The 26,259-nt window shown below is 44.2% G+C and overlaps 1 protein-coding gene across 2 annotated transcripts in view; it reads right to left on the bottom strand.

The window, feature by feature from the left end:
- Positions 1 to 26,259, bottom strand: part of LOC138511606 (E3 ubiquitin-protein ligase TRIM39-like) — a 1,024,620-nt gene that overhangs the window by 691,718 nt on the left and 306,643 nt on the right. For both annotated transcript variants that reach the window (XM_069627393.1, XM_069627392.1), the window contains exon 4: positions 22,165 to 22,187. In XM_069627393.1, the coding sequence (XP_069483494.1) occupies positions 22,165 to 22,187 (23 nt within the window). The remainder of the gene's footprint in view (positions 1 to 22,164; positions 22,188 to 26,259) is intronic.

Below are 26,259 nucleotides of genomic sequence, written 5' to 3'. Positions count from 1 at the left end.
TCTTTCTGTGGGCTAAGGGGTATGCATAGCTCTCAACCATTTGTTTTGCAAAGGCGGGTGCAATCACCCGATTTTGTTTTTGGCGGGTGAGACGCCCATTGGAATGAATGGGGACGCAGGAGGCTTGGAGTGTGAGTCAGCCCTTTAGAGTTGAGAGCTATGGGTATGTCACCTTGCCCCTTCCATCACGCCTTTCCCTTAGCATGCCACTATTTTGTGTGTCCTTTGCATGATTTGGACAGTGGTTTGCCTTATGTTCCTCCAGCAATTGTCTCTTGCAGGCTCTGGGCCTCACAGTTGTCAGACCTTGCGAAAAAGGCGACCCAGCCCAGGAGAAAGTCCAGTTTATGGGATAATGGCCCTACCCCTGCCCATGCTGCTTTCTCCATCATCTGTCCCAGAGAGGGGTCCTGCAGAATGTTTGAAGTCCCTTCTCTGCTTTACTTGCTGTCAGAGGATTCTACTTCTACCCAGGCCATATTGTGTAATGCACAGGAGATAGACAGCTAGCAGCCGCAAGGTGACGCACAGACTTTTTATTATTAAATTTGATTTATAATATCTCACAATGGTTGTGAGGCTATTTCTTCACTTGTTTAATGTCTTTGAAGTAATTTAAACTGCACATTTTACATCAGGTAGTCCCGAGATTGGTGGCATGCTGGAGTTCCAAGTGCTTTCAACCATTCAATTACAGTAAGTTATGAAATATACGGCAAGAGCCTAAGAGGTGAGATGCCTGAAGTAATTTTGAAGCAATGAAAAAACGGATTTGAAGCAGATATAAAAAAATATTTAGGTGGCATGCCATGTTAGAATTAACACTGAAAAAGGTCTTGCAAGCCCTGCTTTTGGATTAGGTCATAAGAACTAGCACCAAATCATTTCCACCCGAAGTGTTGGTGCAATGGTAGAACTTCCAACTACAGTCCATGAGGTTGTAAGCTTGAGGGAGCTATCAGAATTTAATTAATTTCTTTTTTTTTAATTTGATTTATAACATCTCACAATGTTTGTGAGGCTTTATATTCACTTGTTTAATGTCTTTGAAGTCATTTAAACATTAAATTTGCCATCAGCTAGTTCCGAGAGCGGTGGCATGCTGTGGCATGCTAGAGTTCCAAGTGCTTTAAACCATTCAATTGCTGTAAGTTAGGAAATATAACACAAGAGCCTAAGAGGTGAGATGCCTGAAGTAATTTTGAAGCAATGAAGAAAAGGATTTGAAGCAGATATTAAGAAATATGTAGGTGGCATGCCACGTTAGAATTGACACTGAAAAGGGACTCACAAGCCCTGCTGTCTGATTAGGTCATAAGAACTAGCACCAGAAACTTCCTATCTGAAGCTTGGTTCAATGGTAGAACTTCCGACTACAGTCTTTGAGATTGTGAGCTCTAGGGAGCTATTACAATATAATAATTTTTTTATTTTTATTTGATTTATAACATCTCACAATGTTTGTGAGGCTTTATATTCACTTGTTTAATGTCTTTGAAGTCATTTAAACAGTACATTTGCCATCAGCTAGTCCCGAGAGCGGTGACATGCTGTGGCATGCTGGAGTTCCAAGTGAGTTCAACCATTCAATTGCTGAAAGGTATGAAACATAAGACAAGAGACTAAGAGGTGAGATGCCTGAAGTAATTTTGAAGCAATGAAAAAACGGATTTGAAGCAGATATAAAGCAATATCTTGGTGGCATGTCACGTTAGAATTGACACTGAAAAGGGACTTTCAGGCCCTGCTGTGTGAATACGTCATAAGAACTAACACCAGGGATGTCTCATCCAAAGGATTGGTGCAATGGTAGCACTTCAGACTACAGAGAAATTCGCACTTATCCTTGTGTAGGGTGAGCCCCAACGAACAAAGGCACTCAAAGGTCTTGGCCAGACGTGCCAGGTGTTCCGTTTCTGACTTGGCTTACACAAGGATGTCATCGCTGATGTTAAGGACTCCATCTAAATCCGCCAATGCCCCTCTAATAATGTTCTGGAACACATCCGTCGCAGAAGATACCCCAAAACTCAGCCTCTTGTACCTGTACAAACCCTGATGAGTGGTGAAAGTCGTTATGTATCGGGACTCGGGGTGGAGGACCACCTGATGATACCCTGCTCTCAGGTCCAGTTTAGAGAAGAACTTCACCCCCTGTAGTTCCGCTATAATGTCATCGATGGTGGGAGTTAAATGCCGCTCTCTCTTTATTGCCTTGTTGGGGAGTAGCATGTCCACGCAAATCCTGACTGCGTCATGCTGTTTCGGCTTGCGTGCGATGACAATGGGCGAGACCCAAGGAGTGGGGCCTTCAACTTTCTCAATGATGCCCAAATCTACGAGGTTGTCCAGCTCTCGATCCACCAGATCCCTAAGATGAAAAGGTACTCGCCGATGCTTCAGCGCCACTGGTTCGATCAACTCATCAATGTGTAGCCGTACAGGCTCACCCACCAACTGTCCAATGCCTTCAAACAGGGAGATGTGCTTGGCGAGGAGCACTTGTATATCATCCAGGTACACCGAATAAGCGAATGTCACAATGCCAAGGGCCTCTGCAGCGTCACAGCACAGTAGCGTGTTGTTGCTCACCGGTGTAACATAAAATCTGGCACGGTTGGACGACTCACCGCATTGCACTTCTGCCACGAACACACCATCCAGGGGAATGGGCTGGTCGCCTCCAAAGGTGAAAATGCGTGCCCTCGGTGGAGCCAGCATTGGCAGAGCCTGCATCGCGTTGTAATGCTGTCTGGCCATTACATTTACTGATGCACCAGTGTCTACTAGCATTGGTATCGAGTCCCCATTGACCAACACATTGCACCTGGGCTGTCTCTTGGAGTGGGTTCTCAGCATGCCCACACTGGACACAAAGAAAACATTTTCTTCGTCCTCTTCTTCCTCCTCACCCTCCTGAGGTGCCCCTTCATCACCCTGGTCCACCTGGGCAATGCTAGACGCCCTCTGGGGCCGGAAGAAGCCGGCCCAGACAGGCCCCCTGGGAACTACGTTCGGAGCTGTCGTCCTGCACATCCTGGCGAAATGGTCCGCACCCCCGCACCGGCCGCACTTCACTCCCGTAGCTGGGCACTCCACTGGGTGTGGGAGATCGTACCCGCATTTAAGGCATGATGAGTGTGCCGCTTGTGGTATTGGACCTTGGGTATTCATGGGCCGTCTAGATCCACGGCCTCTGCTGACTGCGCAAACCTCCTCCACCTTGCCGGGGCGCACACCCGCTTCCATTCGAGTAGCCCGCAACTCGGACACTTCATGGCACCGTCCAAGTTCCAGGATGCGGGGAAGGGTGATGCCAGGCTCTCGCAGTATCTGGCGCCGCAGTTTGCCAGAGACACACCCCTGTATGAGCTGATTACGAATCATAACATCCGGGTCGTTCCACGCACATGGCGCCGCCAATCAGCGCAGCCGCCCATAGAAGACATCAAGAGTCTCATCGTCCTTTTGTTGAGCAGCCCCCATAAGGAAGCGTTCAAAATCTGCATTCGCCATCGGCAGAAAATGGTTATGGAGCGCATCCTTTGCTGCCGCAAACGGCCCATCCGTTGGTTGCAGGGACAGAAATATCTCACGTAGCGCCGGGCCTGCAGAGTACAGGAGAGTAGCTAACTTACTGTCGTCGCTAGTCTCCATCGTGGCCCTGAAGTAAATCTCAAGTCTGTCCATCCACATCTTCCACCTCTGTCCCAGACTTGATGGTGTGCCCAAGACATCAAACTCAGGAATCAGATGTAGGGAGCCAGGTGGTTTGAGCAGAGGTCTTGGCGGCAGGATGGGCGGAGGCTGAATTGCGGGAGCAGCCTGTTGTTGTGCAGCAACCACCGCCGCAGCAGCGTGGCTCATGGTGGCAAACGCACAGGCACCCCGACGATCTCCGAGTGAAGAGGCCTCAACTCACCACCAGACACAGCTAAACACCTTCTTCAGTAGATGGTCTCTTGACACTGTCCATAGGCCGCCCACAGATGGCACTGATCTTCCAATGTAGCCAGGCAAACAGGCAGAAATGGAGAGTCCAAAAATTGAGCAGGGTAGGCCCCCAATCTGCATCCAGCAGGCCTCCTGGGGAGTCTCACCCACAGACTCGGTGAAAAACAGTGAAACTGTCAATAAATCATTCTGAAATGACACGTGTTGCTTCCAGTGGCTGTCCACCACTGGATTGTCCAAAAATTGGGCTTGGATGGCTCACGGGAACTTCGTTATGAAGCCGTGAACATCCGAGGCCTATTCAACAAAATAGCCGCCGGCCGCGTGTGTCTCTCCCCTCTCCACGGTCAGATTTCGCCTGATGCGCTCACATTAGATCATCTGCGCAATGAGCGAACTTCGCCACCTGTCCGAGGGAGTGATCTGGTCTTCGTCGCCACTTTTAGCGGTGTTCCGCTACTGCGGCCCGTGAGCCCCCCACCCTCCGTTGCACAGGGACACGGAGACAGAGATGATATTCGTGTGGGAACGTCCCGTTTATTTATACGAGGCACGCGACGGAGTGAACGTCACCCTGTCGCGTGCGCGCCCTTACAGGGCCAGCGCCACACTGGAGTTCCAAGTGCGTTCAACCATTCAATTGCTAAAAGGTATGAAACATAAGACAAGACACTAAGAGGTGAGATGCCTGAAGTAATTTTGAAGCAATGAAAAAACGGATTTGAAGCAGATATATAGCAATATCTAGGTGGCATGCCACGTTAAAATTAACACTGAAAAGGGACTTTCAGGCCCTGCTCGGTGAATAGATCATAAGAACTAACACCGGGAATGTCTCATCCAAAGCATTGGTGCAATGGTAGCACTTCAGACTACAGTGCATGAGGTTGTAAATTCTAGCAAGCAGTCGAAATTCAAATTTTCTTTTTTTTAAATTTGATTTATTAACATCTCACAATGATTGTGAGGCTTTTTATTCACTTGTTTAATGTCTTTGAAGTCATTTAAACAGTAATTTTGACATCAGCTAGTCCCGAGATTGGTGACATGCTGTGGCATGATAAGTGCTTAAACTATACATTTGCTGAAAGTGTTTCAATATAAAACAATGCCACAATGATTGAGAGATTATTTTTCATTTGTTGAATGTGTTTGAAATCCTTAAAACTGCACATTTTACATCAGCCAGTCCAGAGATTGGTGGCATGCTGTGGCACGTTGTGGCGTGTGCCACATGTCACATTTGGCTCCTACCCCTTCTCCCAGCTTTGTCTTGGTCTCGTACTTGGATTATTTCCCCTAGACCGGTGTCGGCTGTTTTAAATGTTCCGACAGGTTTTATCATCCCTGGTCTGTTGTGCTGGAAAACCTCAGGGCTCACGCGATCTCACACTGGTAGCCAAGCGGGCCTAGACAACACGAGGGATGACTGCTTTACTGTGACCATGTCTGGGAGGGCGCAGTCACTGTCATCATACTGACTGATCTGTTAGCCTCAATAGACGCTCCTGGAGCCAAAGTACACGGGCACTGAGGCACGCTTTGACAGACTGCAGCTCAAGGGAGAGGAGGCGGTGGATGTTGTAGGGTAGCGGTTGTTATGTCCTGGTCTGGGGGCACCAAGACCAGGCGAACCAAGGCTGGGGGCACCCAGGCGACACGCTGGGGGCACCCAGCAACACACAGGATGTGGTCACACTGGACAGGGATCACCCGACATGGCACATTGGCTGGGGGGCACCCAGCAGACTGCTCCTGACCAGGGGGGCCTGGTCAGCCCGTGAGCACACAGGCTCCTCCATGGCCTGGTGGCACCCAGGCCGACCTCAGCAACGAACGCCGGCGTTGCCCAGCAGGGGCACCGGCTTGCATCAGGTAGAGTTGCCCAGCAGGGGCTCTACTGGCCTGGCAAACAGCCAGGGTAGACGGTGTTGCCCAGCAGGGGCACCGTCATGGTGGAGGGCCTGGCAGGGCAGGCCCTCAAGCAACTACGCAGTACCAGCATGGTGCTGCTGAATCACAACGCAGCACACCATAGTTGCGTACTCAGAACTGAATGCACGGGAGACGGCCCATTCCTTTTTATTGAATAAGGTCAGATGGCTACTGCCACGAGCTCCTGGGAGATACCATACTCCCAGGAGGGGTGACACATTACAGCAGTAGGGCTTGAGACAGGGAGCTGCCATGCCACTCTCCTACAACAGAAGCCTGCTTGGCGCAGCATTTTACAGACAATATTTTTGCGTTAATGCATTTCCAATAGCTTCCTCAAGGATTTGTGGCTCACCTTGTCTGCTGGATGTAGCACAGTAGCGAGTCCAGAGTCAGGAGGAACATATTGGAATTCATTTTCATGTATTTTTCTCTTAAGTCTTTCCAGGGACGTCATTTGGAGGTCGTCCCTGATACCCCTGAGGTCTCCTTTGCTCTGCCTGTGGTCTCCCTTGCTACCCCTAAACATTTAAAAAAAATATATATATATATATATATTTATTTATATATATTTTTTGTAATGGAAGCTGTTGGGTTGTGGGCAGCGGTATGTGGATCTTTATTTCTGGAGAGGCTGGCTTTCTTGTTCAGGCCTATTAAAAAAATAATGTGGGTTCCACAAGTGTAAAACTTTGAGGAGTGACCCTAAATCGGAAAATAAGAAATAACTTGTCTTTCTGGAATGCTATACAATTTCTAGAGTCATTGAAGGTTTATTTCAGGTTCACTTCAGGGGGTGAGTCACTGATTTAGTCTGTTCTTAAACACCTCAAATTCACAATGCAGACAAAAACTTCCAAAAAAGCATTTAAAGTAAAATAAGCATCCATTTCGGACTATGCCGCATGCCGTATCAGCAGTGGCTTGGCAATAACAGACATCATCGTCTCAAACTACTCATTACTCGCATTACTGCTAACATGGAAAATCTCCTTTCCTAACGAGGCATTTCAAAAGATGATTCCTGTGGCAGTATTAAACGTCTATTGGAACCCCGCTGCAATTGATCAAAAAAACTTTCTGGCCCTAATAGAAACCACTGTTGATGAAGTACGAACCACCCATAATACCTACCACTGCATAATATGTGGCGATCTAAACGCACTCTGCAACAAGAATCCTGCCAAAGACAAAACACAGAGCGAACGACGAGGCGAATCGTGGATCAAATTGATGAACTCAAGACATCTTCACAACCTGGACACAGTATACAAAAGCAATACCCGTCCTCCAACATGGGCAAACAACAAATCGGCGTCAACTGTTAACTACATCTTCGTGTCTGCACCTATTCTATCCTTAACAACCTCCTTTGACGTCCATTAAACTACATCTAGTGATCACAATATCCTGATAACTACATGGAAATCATTACACACCAATCAGGATAAGATGGATGTCGGACTGGAACAAAATAACCAAAGAAACAGACTGCGCCTCACAGCGCAAAGTATAAGAGAACTTACAAATCGTTACACAAATTCAACCGATATACCCAAACTCGAGGCTACAGACTATGCCCCTTTGCTGATCTCATATAAGACGCAGAAAGGCAATCTTAACAAAAATCTTTAAACACCAACTCATTCATATGACAAACTCCTGGTCCTAAGACGCCACACCTTCAGGAAAGCAAAAAGATCTGCAGCAACACTCCCCATGACCAAAAGAGCAATAGCTATTAAAGAAATAACGAGAGAATACAAATCTTGGATAAGAAGACACAGATGGACATTACAACAACAAGATGCCGAAACCATGCTGAAATCCATCTGCTCCAACAACTCGAAAGAATTCTGGTCACTACTGAACAAAACATCTTCAACCACTGGTCCAGAAATTACAAACTCCATCGATGAAGCCACCTGGGCTGCTCACTTTAGATCACTCTTCGAGCTGCCAGACACTCCATCAGAATATGTGCCTCTACAATCATCGACGACTGACACGAAACCCTCGAACCAAGCCGATGCCTGGACAAAGCTGGATGACCTAGATGACATCTGTGACATCATCAGAAAACTGAATAAATCTCGAGCCCCTGGCCCCGATGGCATCACCAATTTCGACCTAAAATCACATCCTGTCGAATGGGCTAAATTTATAAGAATTGTGTTCACACGATGCGTGGCTGTACAATCGATTCCCCCAACATGGCTGTCCGCAATAGTGGTCCCGATTTACAAAAAAGGTGACAAACAAGATCCCACAAACTATCGACCTATTGCTTTACTGGACCCTATAGGGAAAGTCTTTGGCTCTCTTCTCTTGAAAAAATTCCAATCTTGGGCCTCACATGCCCCATGTAATGACAACTTCCAAGCTAGTTTAAAAAAAATACTAGGAACCACGATCAACATCTTTCTCACGGCCATCTTAAAAAACAAAGTAAAAGACGGCCACCCAAAAGTGTATACGGCCTTCGTAGACTTCTCTAAAGCCTTCGATAGAGTCGACCGCACCAGCCTCTGGCAGAAATTATCTACCTGGGGCTGTCCAAGCAACATCCTAAATCTGATCAAAGCACTTCATACGGATACCAACATTAAAGTGAGATTAAATCAGCAAGGCAGTCTATCTACTCGAATCAACACAAAAAGAGGAGTGAAACAGGGCTGTCCGTTGGCACCGGCCCTCTTAATCGCTTACATGGGAGATTATCAACACTCTGAAGCTCTGATCAGATCCTTTCCACCAAAAATAGCACAAACGAGCATCAGTAGATTGCTATATGCGGACAACCTTATCATGCTGGATTTGACGCCCATAGGCCTTCAACGCCAACTCACCATCTACAACTATTCTGCAATGAGAACAACCTAGAAATCAACATCGATAAACTAAAATCATGGTGATGGAACGCACAGCCAAAACCCAGGACAAGTCCAACTGGTTCCTAGAAAAAAACAAAATTGAAAGAGTAAAGAACTTCAAATATCTGGGCGTAATACTGGATAACTCAGAAAAAAGACACGGCTATGCAAGAATCTCTGTTTGACAAAGTTCGAAGCCTAGCAACAAAAGGCAAAGCAATAGATAGAAAATTTGGCAAATTTTCCACCGTCCCTCTACTGAACTTCTACAAACAAAAGGCGGTTCCCATTGTAACAAATGGAGCAGAAGCTATGCCATGCCTACCTAAGACTCTCTGGCCTAAACTAGAAGCTTACTTCTGGAGGACGACTCTCAGCCTACCAGATTCAACTCCAATCACACTGATACGCCGAGAACTCAGTCTGCTTTCCCTTCAAGGTACGGTGGACTGCAACACACTGATGCTCTACAGGAAATGTATTGTACCTAACTGCTCCTTCCTCCATGATCTGGTGCTCAAGGAAATCCTAGGGGGAAGCTGCACAATGCTAAACCAATGGAAAGAAGAAAATTAAGCCCTACTGAAGTCCATCGAATGCACAGAAGATGATCTGATCAATAACCCCACAAGAATAACCAAAAACATAAAAGAGATAGAGTGGATCCACACCCTAGATGTAGCGTCCGAATACAAGCTCGTCTCTCACTTGCCCCCGTTATGCAAGAAACGAGATGACCTCCAGAACTATATCAAAAAATGTCCGAGCAGAGCGGCACGCAACCTCATAATGAGAGCAAGACTAAACCTTTTAGACACCAACGAAATTTGTCATATAAGAAATCAATCTCTGACTAACATCTGCAGATTCTGTGGCAAAGAGAAAGAGACTATTCACCATCTTTTACTGTCTTGCCCAAGTTTGACGAACACTCGACATCCCTACATGAAATACATCGGCCAACATTCAGCAGTAACTGACGAAGAAACATGGCGGAAAAGGATGATTAGTGGTGATCGCACATCTTGGCAACTAGCGACATTCAAGATCCTTCACACCCTAATCGAAAAACTTGCCTTGAAACGAAACGAAAATTAAGACTTTCTTACCTACCGGGACGACCTTCTTCTCCTCAATACTACTCAAAATAGCCAGAAATGTAAGATTTAAACCAAAGAGACTAAACACGACTAAAGAAACAAAGAGCAAAGATGTTGTAAAAATCAAATTCTTTGATTAAATATTCAACAATAAAAAAAAAAATAAGCATCCATTTCGGACTATGTATCTTGCAAGTTGTAGTTATAGCATGTTCTTTTCTGCTGTTGTCTCTGTTATGATCATCACAAGACATTCCATCTGGGTGTCCTCACAAAATCCTTGTGCATAAAAGCTTGTGTACAGTGTACAAAAGTTTGACAATAGCACACAAAGCAGCCCTTGATTTCACTGTGTCACAATTAATGCTTTGTTGTAATGTGTCTATATTTCTTATCTCCCTGGCATGCGTTTCAGGAAGTTTGTTTGTAAAGAGCGCCCAAAGTACTGGATGCCGTGTGAGTGTGCTGCATTCACAGCACTAATCTAAAGTGCGAATTTTACTGTAGCTGTAAGATAGCTCTGTGGGTTGTGCGCTCGCTGCTGGCAAGCGTTTGTGATGTACAATTTGTAGTTTCGAATCTCGGCAATGCCATCTCAGCCTTTTTATCCTTCTGAGGCCGATAAATGAACACTGACACAGGTTGGGTGATATTGTATGTATATTTGTCCTATTTAAAGCGTGTAAGCGTAAGTGCTATATAATAACTTATCAATTGGCCATGGATGTCTGTTTGCATTCACAGTGATTTTCAATATGGGCCTATATACACAGATATTTAGGATACATATGGTGATTCATTCTTGTATGAAATGTATATCAAATTACAGTATATCATGCTATGTGATTCCCGCTTCCTGTTCTTTTCAAGGGGTGAAAAGTCGTGTTCCATCGCTTCCTGTGATGCTACTTCGGAGTGTGGTCAAATGACAAGTGAAGTTGTCAGAGATCAAGCGTCGTGTGATGTCACTTCCGCTACCCCTGGCATTTTGGTGAAATGACGTCCCTGCCTCTTTCATCTTTGTTTCTTAGCCCTTTTTTGTTAGCTCTGAGTTTCGGTTGTTTTTTCTCATTGATATATGAACATGTCCAGTGAATCTTTACAACCGATATCCTGTGGTGATGGCAAATGGCATCAACTGATTGCAAGGTGACTCCCTGTTGGTCAGCTTCTCGCCTTAGTTGTTCAAAAAGCTTGACCGAGGCTTTAAATCCAATCCGAGAGCTCTTAGCGTAGAGGGTACCAGCATTTTAGGAGTAAGCAATGCGCCATCTTCATTATTTTATAACAAATAAAGATTAGGTGATTAGAAAGACCAAATAAATCATTTGTACTCCCGTTAATGTATCGCATTCCTTGCCCTTACTTTTAGATTTCCCACATTAGCTCATGACTCGTCAGCCACGCAAAAACGTGTTTCCGATGTAGCATGTTGCTTTGCATCAGCCTCCAGCTGAATAACATTCAATCAGAGGCATGTTACTCCCCCCTGACATCTTCCAGATAGCGATTCAAACAGAACTCCATGTGCTTACCAATGCTTGAGTTGTATTTTATGTTCTCCTTAATTAAGTTTGACAGTGCAATTATTGTGCTTTTATTGAAGAAAAGTAGTCATTCTGCCACACTTGGGTTCTTTGTTGAGTCTTGAATAACACTACCTGGCTTTTGGCAATGTGCGACTAATCATTTTGAGCCTCGCAGTCGGAGCAGCTTCATAAATTATATTTCTGCATAACTGGTAGCGAATGTACAAGGATACTCACGATAAGCGTATTGCATGTACAGTCTTAGTGAATGCAGGTCTGAAGTGAAGTTAGATGTAGCTTGTTCGGTAACTTCTGCCCCTCGCTAGCCTCACGCCACCTGCACTAAGCCTTGGCTGATGCACATGTGCGGAAGCAGTGGGCTGGAGAGGGCTAGAAAAGGCTGGGGCATCGTGTTCTATTCTTCAAGAGCTCTGTAACTTTTCATGGTTGCTTGAAAGGAGCATGAGACCCAGAGGCGCACGCCGCTGCAGCGGAGCCTGAGCCGCAGCAGCCACCTATCCTACATTGAAAAAAACAGTAGGGGTCGCAAAGGCTAAGGCAGGGGTAGCAAGAGAGACTGCAGGGGTTGCTGTTGCTACCCCTAGCGATCCACACATTTCATCCCTGATCCTGATGGACTGCTTTCACATTTTTATCTGAGGTTGCACATGTCAATTCACCAACCCCACAGGCACTACACAGTTGATTGGGCCAGGCAGCACTTGACTGGACTGCAATTGCTGCTCAGCCAGGTTTTTGCATTATCTGACAGGATAATTATAGGTGCCTCGTGTGTTCTTCCATGTTTTGTGTTTGTTGGAGACCTAAAAAAGCTGCATGTGCTTATTTCTTTGGACCTACTTTCATTGTCCAAGAGCGCTGACCTACCAATCATAGGCAAAGCTTATTTTTTGATTCACTTCCAACCTCAGGTATTTAGCACCCAGCAAGCTTCTTGACTGCAGTGGAAACCTAATTCCATGTAATTGGTTTATGTTTTCTTTCACTTTTAGTCCAAGGTATTCCGCTGTTTTATTTTTTTTCTTTCCAGGTGTTTAGTAAGAACATTCTGTTAATAAATATAAGCAATTAATACTATGAAACCACTGACATAAGGGGTGTCAGAACATTCACAGGATACAATGTTAAAAAGCCCAGCCACAAGCGGCCCAGCTATGGAACTCCCTCCCATCATCCTTAAGGTCTGACCAATCTTATCCACGCTTCAGACTTAATTGCATTAAATGGCTCAAAGAAAAGGACCTATAACCGACTAGACTAGGACTACTCACGTCTGACCCACCTGTTAATCTGCAGCCGAACCCATACCTCGCTCATCACCCGTTTAACCCACCTTGCTCCCGACATTCAATGCATACTGTGCACACACCCCTGTGCACACTCACCTGCGCATGTAACCACGCATACTAACATCACTCACTGTTGATACACCCTGTAACCTTCCTGAAATGTGTAACTGTAACACGTATACTGTCATCACTTACTGTTAATGCACCCTGTAACCTTCCTGAAATGTGTAACTGTAACATGTAAGCTTAAAGTATCCTTGAACACGCGCCCGGATACCCTCGGGTCTGGCGCGCGCTATAAATAAATAAACAAACAAACAAGGGCTGTTGGCAGGATGGACTGCAGACTCTGCAGTACAGAAGAGGATAATGATGGGCTAATTGAGAAACGAAAGACGGCAATAGCGAAGCTCGCTCCTGAAGCCGAGATAGGTGTCTTCCCAAAACAAAAGTTTATCCAAGACCACATAAAGTGATATCTGTAGGTAAAGTGTTTTCCTTTAGCCAGCATGTATTTTCCACTACATGTTTGTGTTTGGGTGATGGAGTTTAGGTTGCTGCTGCAAGTTTAGAAGGTCACATGCTGGCGCTTTTGTTATTGCTGTTTCTTCCACAATTATGAGCCATCAATCGGATCTGATGCTAATTTGGGCGCACACCACTGGTTTACAGAGAATTTTCATCCAAATCCTGTGAACCACATCAAATAGATAAGGAATTGGTTTCAAAACTCCACTGGGAGGTTGGAGGGAGGCTGACCACACGTGGTGCTTTCCTTTGGATCACGCAGGGGACCTTTTTTTTTTTAGGAAGAAGCAAAAGCAAATGCAGAAGAGGGTCTTGGCTTGCAGTCTGGTTTTCTCATAAATCTTTATTCTGTAACATATAAGGATCTTGCCTACTCAGGTATTAGTGGTAAAATGCACATGTGCATGGTCTCGGATCATATTACATGACACATTTAGGAATGTTCACATTCAACCATCAGTTTAATGCATGCAGTCAGTCAGTCAGGGAAAGGGTAAGCAGTTAGTGAGTTGAGAGATTCACCTCAGTCAGGAAGTAAAATGTAGTCAGATCCCGATAGCCGTAAGGTGCGAAGGATCACACAGTTGGAGCCAGAGACAAGTGAATGAATGCGTTAGAAAATGTTCTTCTCTGGAACTACCTTGGCTTCCATCCACACAAAAGACCGATCTTGGGAGTGGGTATCAAAAGGAAGGGAAATCTGTGGTAAACACCAAGACTGAACAGGTTCCCCTTGGTCCCATCCGCAGCTATGAAGACTTTCACACGTGAATGATGTTTCCATCCTCGTGGCCACTTAGCAGAGATTTCCAATTTTCTTGTCCCGAATTTTCCCCCCTCAGCAGAGTTTGCATGTGAGTGCTTATTTGCTTATTTGTGGATGGAATAGTCAAAGAAAAGGAATCTTTTAGACAGTTTAGCATTGAGGCGATTAACGCCATGGCTTCCAGGAACAGCTAAATCACTTGGGATGGGTCAGTCCAAGCCAATCCAATACCAGCAAAGGGAACCCCAGCACACTACATCTACGGTAAATATAATAATGTAAGTATCTACAAGCATGAAATGCCTTAACGATGGAGAGTCGGCAAAGCCAATTCCCACTGGAAGATACTTTTGATGTCTGCAGAATATTAAATTTGAAGCACATGCATGAAACTAAAATGGGTCAAATCTGTCCAAAACAGTGGGTTACTTATTATGATTTCTACAAAGAGGCATCAAATAAAACACCTCTCAATTAAGGATATTAAATGATCAAAATGAGAAAACTCACAAAATGAAGGGGATAACCAGTACAAGATGTAGATTAGGGAGCAGCACTTGCTCTGTATATCCTCAGTCAAAAATAACCAGAATGAGGAGGCAGAGAAGATATAATCATTTTCTTTACTAGTGTCCAGTTTAATTCACAACCATCTGCAAAGTTTACGGTCCAAGATACTTTGCAGCTAACGACCTCATAGCAATCGGGATAAGCTTCACAGATCTCTCCACAACAAGGCCATCAAGAGCCTGGTGTTCACCATCCCATCAACCAGCATATGTCTCTTTTCCATATCCACTCTTGATACCCTAGTATTCTTCAGGTCAACTTCCTTTGACCAGACCACAGGCTTATTCACTAAATTGGACCCTGGAGATTTGACTGCCCCCAGGATGTCCCTTACTCTCCCTTTCAACTGTTCATTACAAAATATAGGCACCAAGAATTAAAGCCCCTGCGAGAAAGCTACCAAGAATATCTGATATACCCCGTAATCACCAGAGAATCTCAGAAATCTGGTAACGGACTTCTCGAACATTAAGTAGGAACCAAAAACATTTACCGAGGAGCTCAAGACTGTAATCCAGGTTTACAATCCTTTGTAGGCTCATATGAAGCAACATGTGTGCAATCATGCCCCTTGAGGAGAGACAATGGCTCATCTGATTGGTCGATTGGCCGGTATCTGATCCCCGAATAGGCACAGATTTGATGTAAGCACACAAGAGATTAGCAAATGCATTCCCTAAGCTGTCTCTCCGAAAAACATACTGGGGCAAGATTGATCATTTTAAGTAGAACAAGGAAGAATCTCTGGCAGGGTTTCTGGGTCGTCTTAATTTGGTTTTATTTTAGCATTCAGGCATATTAAAACATACCAATAATCCACAAGAAGCTATGGCCAAATCTCTTGTTCCAGGGACTAAAGGCAAGACTGCAATATCAACCTACCAACTTGCTAGCCCCTGTGACAACCAGATACATAACATAACATCTAGTCATTGTATCAAAGGATTAATAAATGTCAGACTACAAAAGCTTGGTGCCAATGAAGCTCAAATAATTTTATCAGGGCAGAAATGTGATTTTCTATTTTAATTATGCGAGTCATTTCCCATACAGTGCAAAAAGTGGGATTGTCGAAACACAATTCCATCCCATTTCTATGTTTCTTTTCTTTGCAGGCTTAAGTATTCCAATGCTGTATGTTTTTTCTTTGTAGGTGTTAATTGTGGACATTGTGTTCATCACTTACCTTCATGAGAATCAGATAAAAACCTGATAAGAATGAGGTGAGCTTTCTGAATAAAGTGAAAGATTATGTGATTTGATTTCAGGACAGAAAAAAAGCAAGTACATAGCACAGCAAGGTTCAGAGTGCGTCACAAGACAATTCCAATATGTTTTTCATTTCCATCACAAAAGAAATATACAAAAAGAGACAATTGGTGATAAAAGGCTAGAGATGGTCCCCGTTTCCTTTTCCTCATCCTGGAATGGGCTTTCCACATCCCTAGCCCAGGATTCCCACTACACCAGTCTTAGCCGAATAATGGCTCTTAACTGCCAGGTTATTCCTACTGTACACTCTGTTACTATCATAGGGAATGCATAAAAGGCACAGCCTTATCACTTTAACTCCCTCAGGAACTTCGTAGTTGATCTTTCTGAGTAGTCTTATCACCCTAGAATGCCGTTCTTCCCTACAGCCTTGCGAACTCAGCACCCAAATACCTGTCTGACAAAATCTGCAAGCGCCATTCTGCCCGTACCACTAGAGCTGTGCTATCTGACTGCCTTACAGTACCCAGGTTTAACCTAAAAACTGCGGGAGGAGCCAGCTTCCCTGTCCAAGCAGCCAAGCGCTGGAATTCCATACCCATCGCTTACAGACAAGAGCCCTCCTTCCTAACATTCAAATCTAAAATCAAAAACTGGCTGCGCAACAAACCCCTCCAATAAGGTCCCTCGTCTGCATCCTGCTTCCGCCTTGAACCTACTTTCGATGCTCACCTGTTTGAATTTATGCATGTTATAACTGCTTCTTGAGTCCTGACCTATCTGTAACCATGGGTCCTGCTAACCTTAACTATGTACCTATTACCGCCCATGTATGTAACTCACAAGTCTTGTCCAGTGCCCAGTTATTTTAGAGTTCGGTGCGCGATATAAATAGTAAACAAATACAAATACGACTGTCTCTCAAACCTTCCCTGCCTCATCCTCCCTATGTCTGCCTCTGCTCTTTTCCACCCATATCTCTGTGTCTCTCCTCCTCTACATTGCTTCTTCTGGTTCCTGGTCTTATAGCTCTCTCTTCCTTCTCCTTTCTCCAACTTCCAGATCCCTCCTTATCATATCTGCTTCCCTCCAGCTCTCACCTCTCCCCCCACTACCACTACCTTTACCCTCATGCACCCTCATGCCTCTTACTTCTCTCTCCCTCTCCCTAGGCACCCTCATTCCTCCAGTCTTCACTCTCCACCACTCTCATGTTCCAATCCCTTCTAACTCTGCATCCAACCCCCCTATCTACACTTCCTTCTAACTGTCCTGACCCCATGTCTATGTCTCTCTCGCTGTGCTCCTCTTGCTATTTCTCTCTCTATCTCTCTAACTCTCTTTGTCTCCCTTTCTATGTCTCTCTCACACCCAATCCCACACCAACTACACCATTCACAGACCAACCTCCTTCCCTTCACTCTGGCCCTCGTTCAGGGATGACATTTCACAAAAATGCCCGGGGTAGCAGAAGTGACATCAAACGACCCTTGACATCTGATGACATCACAAGAAGTGGTGTCATTTGACCCCCACCCAAAAGTGACATCACGGGAAGCGATGGAACACGACCTTTCACCTCTTGACAAAACAGGAAGTGGCATCACATAGCATTGTTACTAAGTACACTACGACAAATAGGGTTACAATATCATTGTAATGTGATATACATTTCATACAAGAATGGATCACCAAATGTATCATTATATCAGTGCGTATAGGCCCATATTACCAAATCACTGTGAATGCAAGTAGACGTCCATGGCCAAATGATAATGATGTGCTAATATATAGCACTTACGCTTATGCGTTTTCTATACAACAAATATTCATAAAATATGACCCAACCTGTGTTGGTACCATTTATCGACCACAGAAGGATGAAAGGCTGAGTTGAGGTGTTTAGGAACAGACTCAATCAGTGACTCAGTCCCTGAAGTAAACCTTAAATGAGTCTAGCGATTATTGTATCGAATTCCAGAAAGACAAATGATTTGTTATTCCTATTGTTTCTAATTTAGGGTCACTGCTCAAAGTGTCACACTTGTGAAACTATATGTTTTTTTAAAGAGGTCTGTACAAGAAAGCCAGCCACTCCAGAAACAAAGAGCCATATGGCACTGGCAACAGCCTGCCCAGGAGCTTACATTAAAAAAAAGAAACTTTTTTTTAGTTTTTTAGGGGCAGCAAGGGGGACCACAGGGGTAGCAAGGCAGTACTCAGGGGTCACAGTTGCGAACCCTGGCGACTCCCAAATGATGTCCCTGCCCTCCTCCTTGGGCTCTCCCCCGGCTCCTTCTTCTGAAGCCAGAAACCTTGGAGTCATCTTCGACTCCTCTCTCTCCCACATTCAGCTCTTCCTTCTCAAAGGAATTCTCCCTTTTCTCACTTTTCCCCAGAGGCTCACTGTTACCCGAGCCCTGGTTCTCTATGCTTGATTATTGCAATAGCCTCCTCCTGAATCTACCTTCTTCCACTCTGCGACCCCTCAAGCTAATCCAGAACAGGGCAGCAAGACTTATCCTTAGCCTTAAGTGCAGGGACCGCATCTCTCCTGCACTAAAACGTCTTCATTGGCTCCCAGTTGTTGCATGGATTAAATTCAAATCCCTCTGCATCATCCACAAGGCTGTCTGGGTCCGGGGACTACACTAACTCCAACTTTATCTTACTAAATACTCTCCCTCTAGACCAATTCATTCCTCTGGCACCAACACCTTCTGTGTAAACAGAGGGTAGGTGGTCGATCGCTTTCCTCAGCTGGCTCCCTCCTATGGAACAGCCTCCATCTGCCTCTGCGCCTTGAGCAGGACTTTCTTAAATTCCAGAAGCTCCTCAAGGCCTTCCTCTTCACCTACTCCTTCCCTTCTTCTCTTCTCTGCTAATCACACAACTGCTGTGATTGGTGTCCGGGGCCCTTATACATCCTCGAGGTCCCTGAACATCCACACCCAATCTGCCCAGCTCCTGTCTACCCTCAGCACTTGCATTGGCACTACGCCTCAGAGGTTTGCACTTTATCCTAATGTGGCTCCTGGACTTGTATCACTCAGCAACCCAAGCAATTAATCTGTGACTCACCCATGATCCCGGATTACCCAGCACTAACGCCCTCTGCCGTTTTCCTTGCTGCAATTGCACGTTCGGAATACTCACAAGGCATAGTAGATTCGTCCTTCCTCCTTTTCCCTCCCCTGTTTTTAATAAATATTTTGTTTTGTAATGTATTTCACTCCCTTGTTCGCTCCCCTTGCCCTGTGGGCGTTATGAAATAGTATTTTACTTGCTGTATAAGCGATTAACAAGCAAACAATAAATAATTAAATAAAATAACACACTCGGTATCACACTCTCAACACCAATATCTTAACTCTCTCCAAACACATGAAAGATTCACTTCCACATCCTATTCCACCTCGAGCACCCTCTTCATTGGTCTCCTCCAACTCCTACGAACTCACAGAACACCTCTGACTTCTAACTGACTTTTCTGGCTTTTTATAGCTTTTCTCTTTCTGCCTATAAGATTTTGGAAGACTAATAGAAGCAGCGATTGATGTCTGCCCAGAAAATTAAGCATCAGATATAAAAACATGCATTACACAGCGCAGTAGATGAATGTTGCCAAGCAATTGCACATGTAATAAGGTCATTATATATGTTTCTTAAAATGTCTGCGTCGGATGCTAATTATGCCACCGTGACAAGCTAGGCTGTGGTACAGGATGCCTAGTCATCACCTAGTCCCCTAATGTTCAAAGAGGCTGGAGCCACCTCACTCAAGTTCAGGAAAATGTGCATGTAAAACATTGGATGTCCTTACATTTACTGTACAGTGACATCAAACAAGACAGTGTTAAACATGCATCCCTATATTAGGGTTGCTGTGCATGCTTGTTAGTAAATGCTGCCAATGGGAGGTACATGATTGTCAGGCATTATGTGTCTTGGTACACTGCTGGAGCAGAGACTCGCACAACTGCATTTCTTTTTTTCCCACGAGATTTCTAGGACTGCATGTTGCAACGTATGCCCCAACTTCAGAAAATGTATTACATGATAAAACAAATATATGGTTTACAAGTCAATTATGATACCAACAGAAAGGATTTACAAAAAGGTCACAGGATGTCCACTCTATGCTCCTTAAGTACATTTTCTGATTCATCATCTAAACCATTGCCTAGTCATAACAATATATGTGGGGTGTTTATACAATTATTGTAGTAATCACAGAATGATACCTAATTTAGCGGATAGTTTTAAAATGTTTGTGACTAAAGAGGGAAAGAAGAAATCAAGAAAGCAGACTGTGCTATGATGCAGATTAATCATTCATAACATAGCATAACAGTGTTCTCCCTCTTTTGAGCCATGTAAACAAAATTATGAAAATAGGAACATGTGAGTTGCTCTAGAAAAAGCAAAAAAGTGGCCTAGGAAAGTGAGTGAATATTTTCTGATGATCATGTAATAAATCTACCTTGCACCCAGAAAGATAAGCACCCGCAGCCAGGACTAGTAATGTGTCAAGCGCCAGAACCACTAACGCCTATAATTGGTTAGCAGACAGAAGCAGTGCGGACCATAAGGCTGTGCAGGTCCAAAGCAAGAACCTGTTCAGAACAAAGCTATGCCAAAAATGTACACTAAAGAGGGAAGGGTTTAGGAAGGGGCTCATCCCAAGCACGAGGCTGTGACTTGTACTGGCCATAGAGCATCAAGCACAAAAGCAAGTGGAGATTATGTCACATGGGTTTGCGAGAACGGAGTGTTTACGTGTAGTCATGTGACCCACCTGAAGCCAAGAACTATATCACATGATCAAAATAGGCAGAGATGTGCAAGTACGGAATGAGAATCTGCTAAAATTTGTATTGTCTTTAATGTAACTAATAAAATATTCCAAGAGATTTTTTAAAAGATGTACATTTTTCTAAAATCCATAACAGGTGGATAAATTGGCATAACGATGCACCATTATCTGGGATGGCAATACTCTATTTCTCTCTGCTGCCACAAAATAAAATGACCCTGTCACTTGCTACTACTAGAAATCGAGTGGTGAACTCTATTTTGTATTGACAGTGGCATTGCCCAGATATCTATAAACCACAGGAAGTTCAGGTCTCAGTCTTCCAGGAGACCATTGATGTGTGATGCATATTTATTTACTGACCTGGCCCTTAGAGTTCCCATGTTCAAAAATGGCTTCAGTGCATGGGTCTCTTCTGTGAGCTTAGTGAGGTGTTCAGCAATGGGGGTCATGGACTGACTCCAAGTGGAACATGTGGGAAATAGGGATTCAGGGAAATCTGGGCCTTTGCCCCATGGTTTAGGGACAGGCATCAGACCAAGGGGTAAGGAATTAATGTGTCAAATCAATGAGATTATGATTGTCCCTCTGTACCTTTAACATATAACGATCACTTCTATACAGAGGAGAGAGGCGGGGCTGATAGCTCATCCTGCACCCACATTGATCTCAGCTGGTCCTGCTTGAAGGAGAATGCCAAGCATGTGAGTTCATCATAGTGAGTAAAGAACGCATTATCTCTGCCCCGCTTCTTGGAAGTAAGGTTAACATAGGCTACATCAGACATTATGGCTTGGATTCTAGCTAACCAGGGACTGCCACAACACTCACAGGTGAACTAATAACTGTTGTCAATCTTAGAAGTTGTTCTCTATCAGATTTGAGAGGTGATCCTGAACAGTGTGGCTGCTCCTTGTGACCCTGCCAGGACACAGACCCCCCTCACTTGTTTTGTTTGATCCCATATAGTTCAACCTGTTAATGGGACAAACGGGAACAGTCACATCATTAAACATCACCACTGACCCCCTTAGGTTAGAATCGAGCTGCCTCTTCTTGAGGACTATTCACTGTGTTGCTCCCTTATTCACCTTTCGATGTGGCCTCTGAGTCTGTAGACCTTTCTTGTGCTGCAATTTCTTCTTTTTTCATTTGATCTTTTTTTGTATGTATCTTTCATATCAGTTAATGGATGTTTGCGCTGGCATTAACTCCTCTTGTAATGTAGTGCGCATTGAGCCCTCATTCACGGGGATAACTCTATCCCTACACATGCATTAATGATAACTATGCTCTTTAACACATATAACATTGTTTCCCACATGTGACCACAGTGTTCAAGGGTTTGCCTTTTCTAAAACACTCCATAGTACATCAATGATAACAAATGAGATAAGTCAAATTAACATGAAATTCATACATACTAAAGAGCTCACACTTCTCAAATGGCAACAATATCTTCAAAAACGGGCCAGGGATTTGTCAACAGTGGCATCATGAGAATGAAAAATATGCTTTGCATCTGTAAATTACAAAAAAGTGCATACAAGGAGAACAAATGTAAAAATTACCTGAGCAGGTAATCTTTCGCATCCTATAAAAAGAAACAACAAAAAAGAAAGATGTTTTAATTGTTAAGCCACTGGCAACATTTATTTGTTTATTAAGTATCATTAGTTTTATTTTAAATGTGATGCTCGTCAAATGGTAAGAACCATGTATCCTATCACATAAAAGGTCATTGGGCAAGCGCAGGAATCTAGATGTTCTTTTAACCACCTGTGACCAGAAAATAGGCTTTATATGCATGGCGACCGCCATTACGATAAATCCCTATGGATTCTACCTGCTTTGTAATGCTGTAAAAAGCAATAGGAATCCATGGGCCTGCAAGCCTCTCCTCCCTCACCAATAATACATGCAGACATGATGGTGGTTTTGCTGCACGGAGCAGGGAAACATGTATGGCACTTGCGACTCTCTGTCCCCAATTTTTTAAGAAACCCTTGCAAAATGACACTTTGGGTCATGTTTGACCCCCACAATCATTTCACGGATGGAACCACATCCGTATGCACATTTGTGTAAACGGACCCTTCTGTGCAATTTTCCTCCTTTTCACTACGTGGTGGAACCATGAGTGAAACGTGGGTGAAATCACCTGTACTCTTCACTTTTCCATCACATTGGTGGAACAGTATAAATGCCCCCTGCAATGTGCAGTTCGCAGGCGGCGTTTACAATGGATTCCTCCACCACCTTTATTTATTTATTTATTTATTTAAATACAGGGACGAACAATGCTCTTTTGATCACAAAAGTACGTACGTATATACACAATAAATCAGATTTGACGGGGAGCAGTGAGCTTCTTGCAATGGGGTGAATTTGAGTGACATTCTGACCAGCTGATAGATGGGAGTAAACAGTCACCGGGGACAAATCATGGGTGGACATGCATAGATTAAGGACAACCAACATTAGACATTTTTAAGTGCAGGTAGGCATTATGGACAACTGAGGTAGGGATGAAAACATGATGGATGAAGTGTTAGAGTGGAGGCAGAGCAAGTCAGGGACATAGGTAGGTTAGAGACGAGGGAACAATGTAAGCTTGAACGCAGATGAGATGTAGGTTAAGAGGGTAACTCAGAGGCGGGAAGGTAGGCTTTCAGTTTGGTTTCAAAGGAATCAGTGTGGATTGTTTCTCGAATGTCCGAGGGAGGTGAATTCCATGCAAGTGGAGCAAGAAGGGAGAAAGAGCAGAAGCGAGAGGAAGTCAAGGGAGGGCGAGGTGCCACAAGGGTAGTCGAGGAGGCAGAGCGGAGATTACGAGAAGGATATCTGGTGATTATTTTCAGACAGATTCCCCAGGAACCCTTAGCATAAAGGGCAGCATAAAATCCATTCTGGCATTGATGCACCCGCATTTCTAAAGCAGAGCCGGAAATTGAGACGAACACTTTGGGCCTGATTCATGGAAGTGTTTTATAATGGCGCAATCCCATGGGAAAACGTTCTGTGAATCAGGCCCTGTATGTCCATCAAGCTCCCCAACTATGACTTACAAATGCAGGAAAATGAAGCAGATTAGTAAAAGTGGCATAAACAGTGCAGTCTGACAATTTTACTGATCAGCATCACCTGGAAAATGACCCCTACTAATCGTAAAAAAGCAAAGAGCTTGTTTCCAACTGTTTTTATGTTCAGTGTAATTTTTCACATCATCTAAAATAAGCCAATATGTTTCTAGAAACTAACACATTACTAAACCTAGAATCATTTCATATTAGACTTCTAATGGTCTTCAACAAATCACACACATATCAGACATTCGGACTTTGTAGAGTCTGAATTTGAAATGACCTACTGATTTTCTAGGTTGCAGATGTAAATCCAAATGCACCAATTAATTCCTTTCAATGTATTCTAAATAAAAGTTGTTTTAGTTTATTGAATGATTAGCCAGCTGTGTAAAATGTCTTTTAAATGTTAAAAAAAACGACAATATGTAACAGTTTATCAGTAATTTCATGTGTATAATATTTATTTACATTACCTAAATGAAACAGATTTAACACTCATCATTGTATGGGTTTCTGGACAAGAGTAAGTAAGCTATTAAATTGCAACATGTGGATGAGTAGCACAGGCAGACTACCCTCATGTACCAGACGGTTAAGGGTGGTGTGAGGAACCAGGAATGAGATGCAGACATGAAGGACTCATGGTGTTGGCTAAAGACTTTGAAAAATAACTCACTGTCCCTAATCCAGGAGGTATTTCCCTACCTCAACCACAACTAAGGGTTTATCCTGTGTCAAGATGTCCAAAGCAAATATGTCCTATCTCTGAAATCATATCCTAGCGCACTCAGTCTAAACGTAAGTCTAAGGTGTTAAGGGTATAGTCTTTGGCTTGAAAAGTTCACAAATGTTCAAGTTCAACAAAAAGATATAATCCAACATAAATTCCAAATGGATGATGTTCACAGTTCCTGGGAATGGCTCCCTTCCTCAGGTTTCTCTCCACCAAAACAAAAGTACAAAACAATGACCAGGTTCTGTAAATCCCAAGCGGATGACCCCTTCCTCTTGCTGTTGTAATCTACTCCAAGTCCTTTCCTCATTCAATGCAAATCAAGGTCCTAAGGACAATCTTCCTTGGGACACCCTGACTCACAAAACACCTGGAATACTCTCCTGCCAGGTTATCTTATGTACATCCTTTACACATTGTGGGTGCGGGTCCCAGACTCACAAGACACCTGGTATACTCTCCGGCCAGGTTCTTTCTTTATTCCTGTATTTCTTGTATTCACACAGTTCTAATAGTCTGAATCGCTTTTGTCAAAACATCGGGTCGCAAACCCACTTTTATTTACTTCCTTTATCAAAAGTCCAGACACCCGGCATACCCCCCTGCCAGGTTCTCTCTTCATTCTTGTATTTCTTGTATTCACACAAATCCATTATTCTGTATTGCTTTGATCAAAGCAACTGGCCCCCAACCCGCTTTCATTTGCTTTCTTTATCAAATGTCACAGTGACCCAACCTCCTTGCTCATGGTCAGCCGACTCAGATAACTGCCAATTATCAGTACTTGATGGAGCTGCCGAAGCACCCCGGTGACCCAGCGTCCCTTCTCAGGACTTACCGGCTTTCTTTGGCATTATCCAGTCCTCTCGCGGCAAACATACAGAAGCTTCCCAGCATCCCACCTCCACTTCACAGGCTTACCGGCTTCCATGTCCTTCGCGGCTCCCGCTGTGCTCCTTAGCCCTTCTCTAAGTTATGGCGGCATTGGTACCGCTTCTCATTTCCTGTGGTCACCAGGAAAGGTTCTCTTCTCCTCGTCCTGTGATCCCAACATGGCATACCAGCTCCTGCAGTCCTTCCTCTCTCGCCATCTTCCGGCTCGCTTGTGGACCTGCCTACTTGACTTCCCCGGAAGTGACCAGCCGGTTGAATCTCCCTGGTACTTTCAGCTGTTCCATCTTTAAACTCCTGCTTCAAGGAAGGGAGTTGCTTGGAACCAATCAGCTTCCTCCAACCACTAGGCTGCTCCTTCTGGTTCTGCTGAGTATTCAGCATTACTTGGCTCCTCTTCCTCATCTCAGTCTTTATCATTCTGTTGGTTACAGAATGTTGAGGGATACTGTCAGCAGGCTTCACGAGTTGTTGAAGGGGATGATCACAGCATGAGGAATGGAAGGGTTTGACTCCTCTCATGTTATCCACCCTCAAATAGCCAACCCCAGGGTAAGGATCAGGTAGCGGCTGCCGTCACCTGGGCACATGAGGAGGGGCTACCTCTGGGAAATGAGTGATGACATCATCAGATTCATCACGTATCCTTCCCCTAATGCCGCTGGTTCTTTCAGCATCTATTGCGAAACAGGCAAGAAACTCTACATTCTCCTCATCTCTTCCTTTGTGATGTCCTACCGTGAAGCAATAGGGCTGAATATCTCAGAACCAACGCATAACTCGTGCATTGGTGTCTTTACAAAGGCTAGTGCAAGTTAATAGAGAGAATGGTTACCAGCCTAAACTTTCTGCCCGTGAGACAGTATTTTAAGGATGAAAATACCCATTTTATGGCTAAGACCTCAAGCTCAACTGTGGCATAGTTCGTCTCCCTGGGATATAATTTCCAGATAATG

Source organism: Ambystoma mexicanum, chromosome 6p, assembly GCF_040938575.1.
Source record: "Ambystoma mexicanum isolate Mex_15411 chromosome 6p, UKY_AmexF1_1, whole genome shotgun sequence".
NCBI classification, from domain to species: Eukaryota; Metazoa; Chordata; class Amphibia; order Caudata; family Ambystomatidae; genus Ambystoma; species Ambystoma mexicanum.
This window is presented reverse-complemented; position numbering and strand designations above follow the sequence as displayed.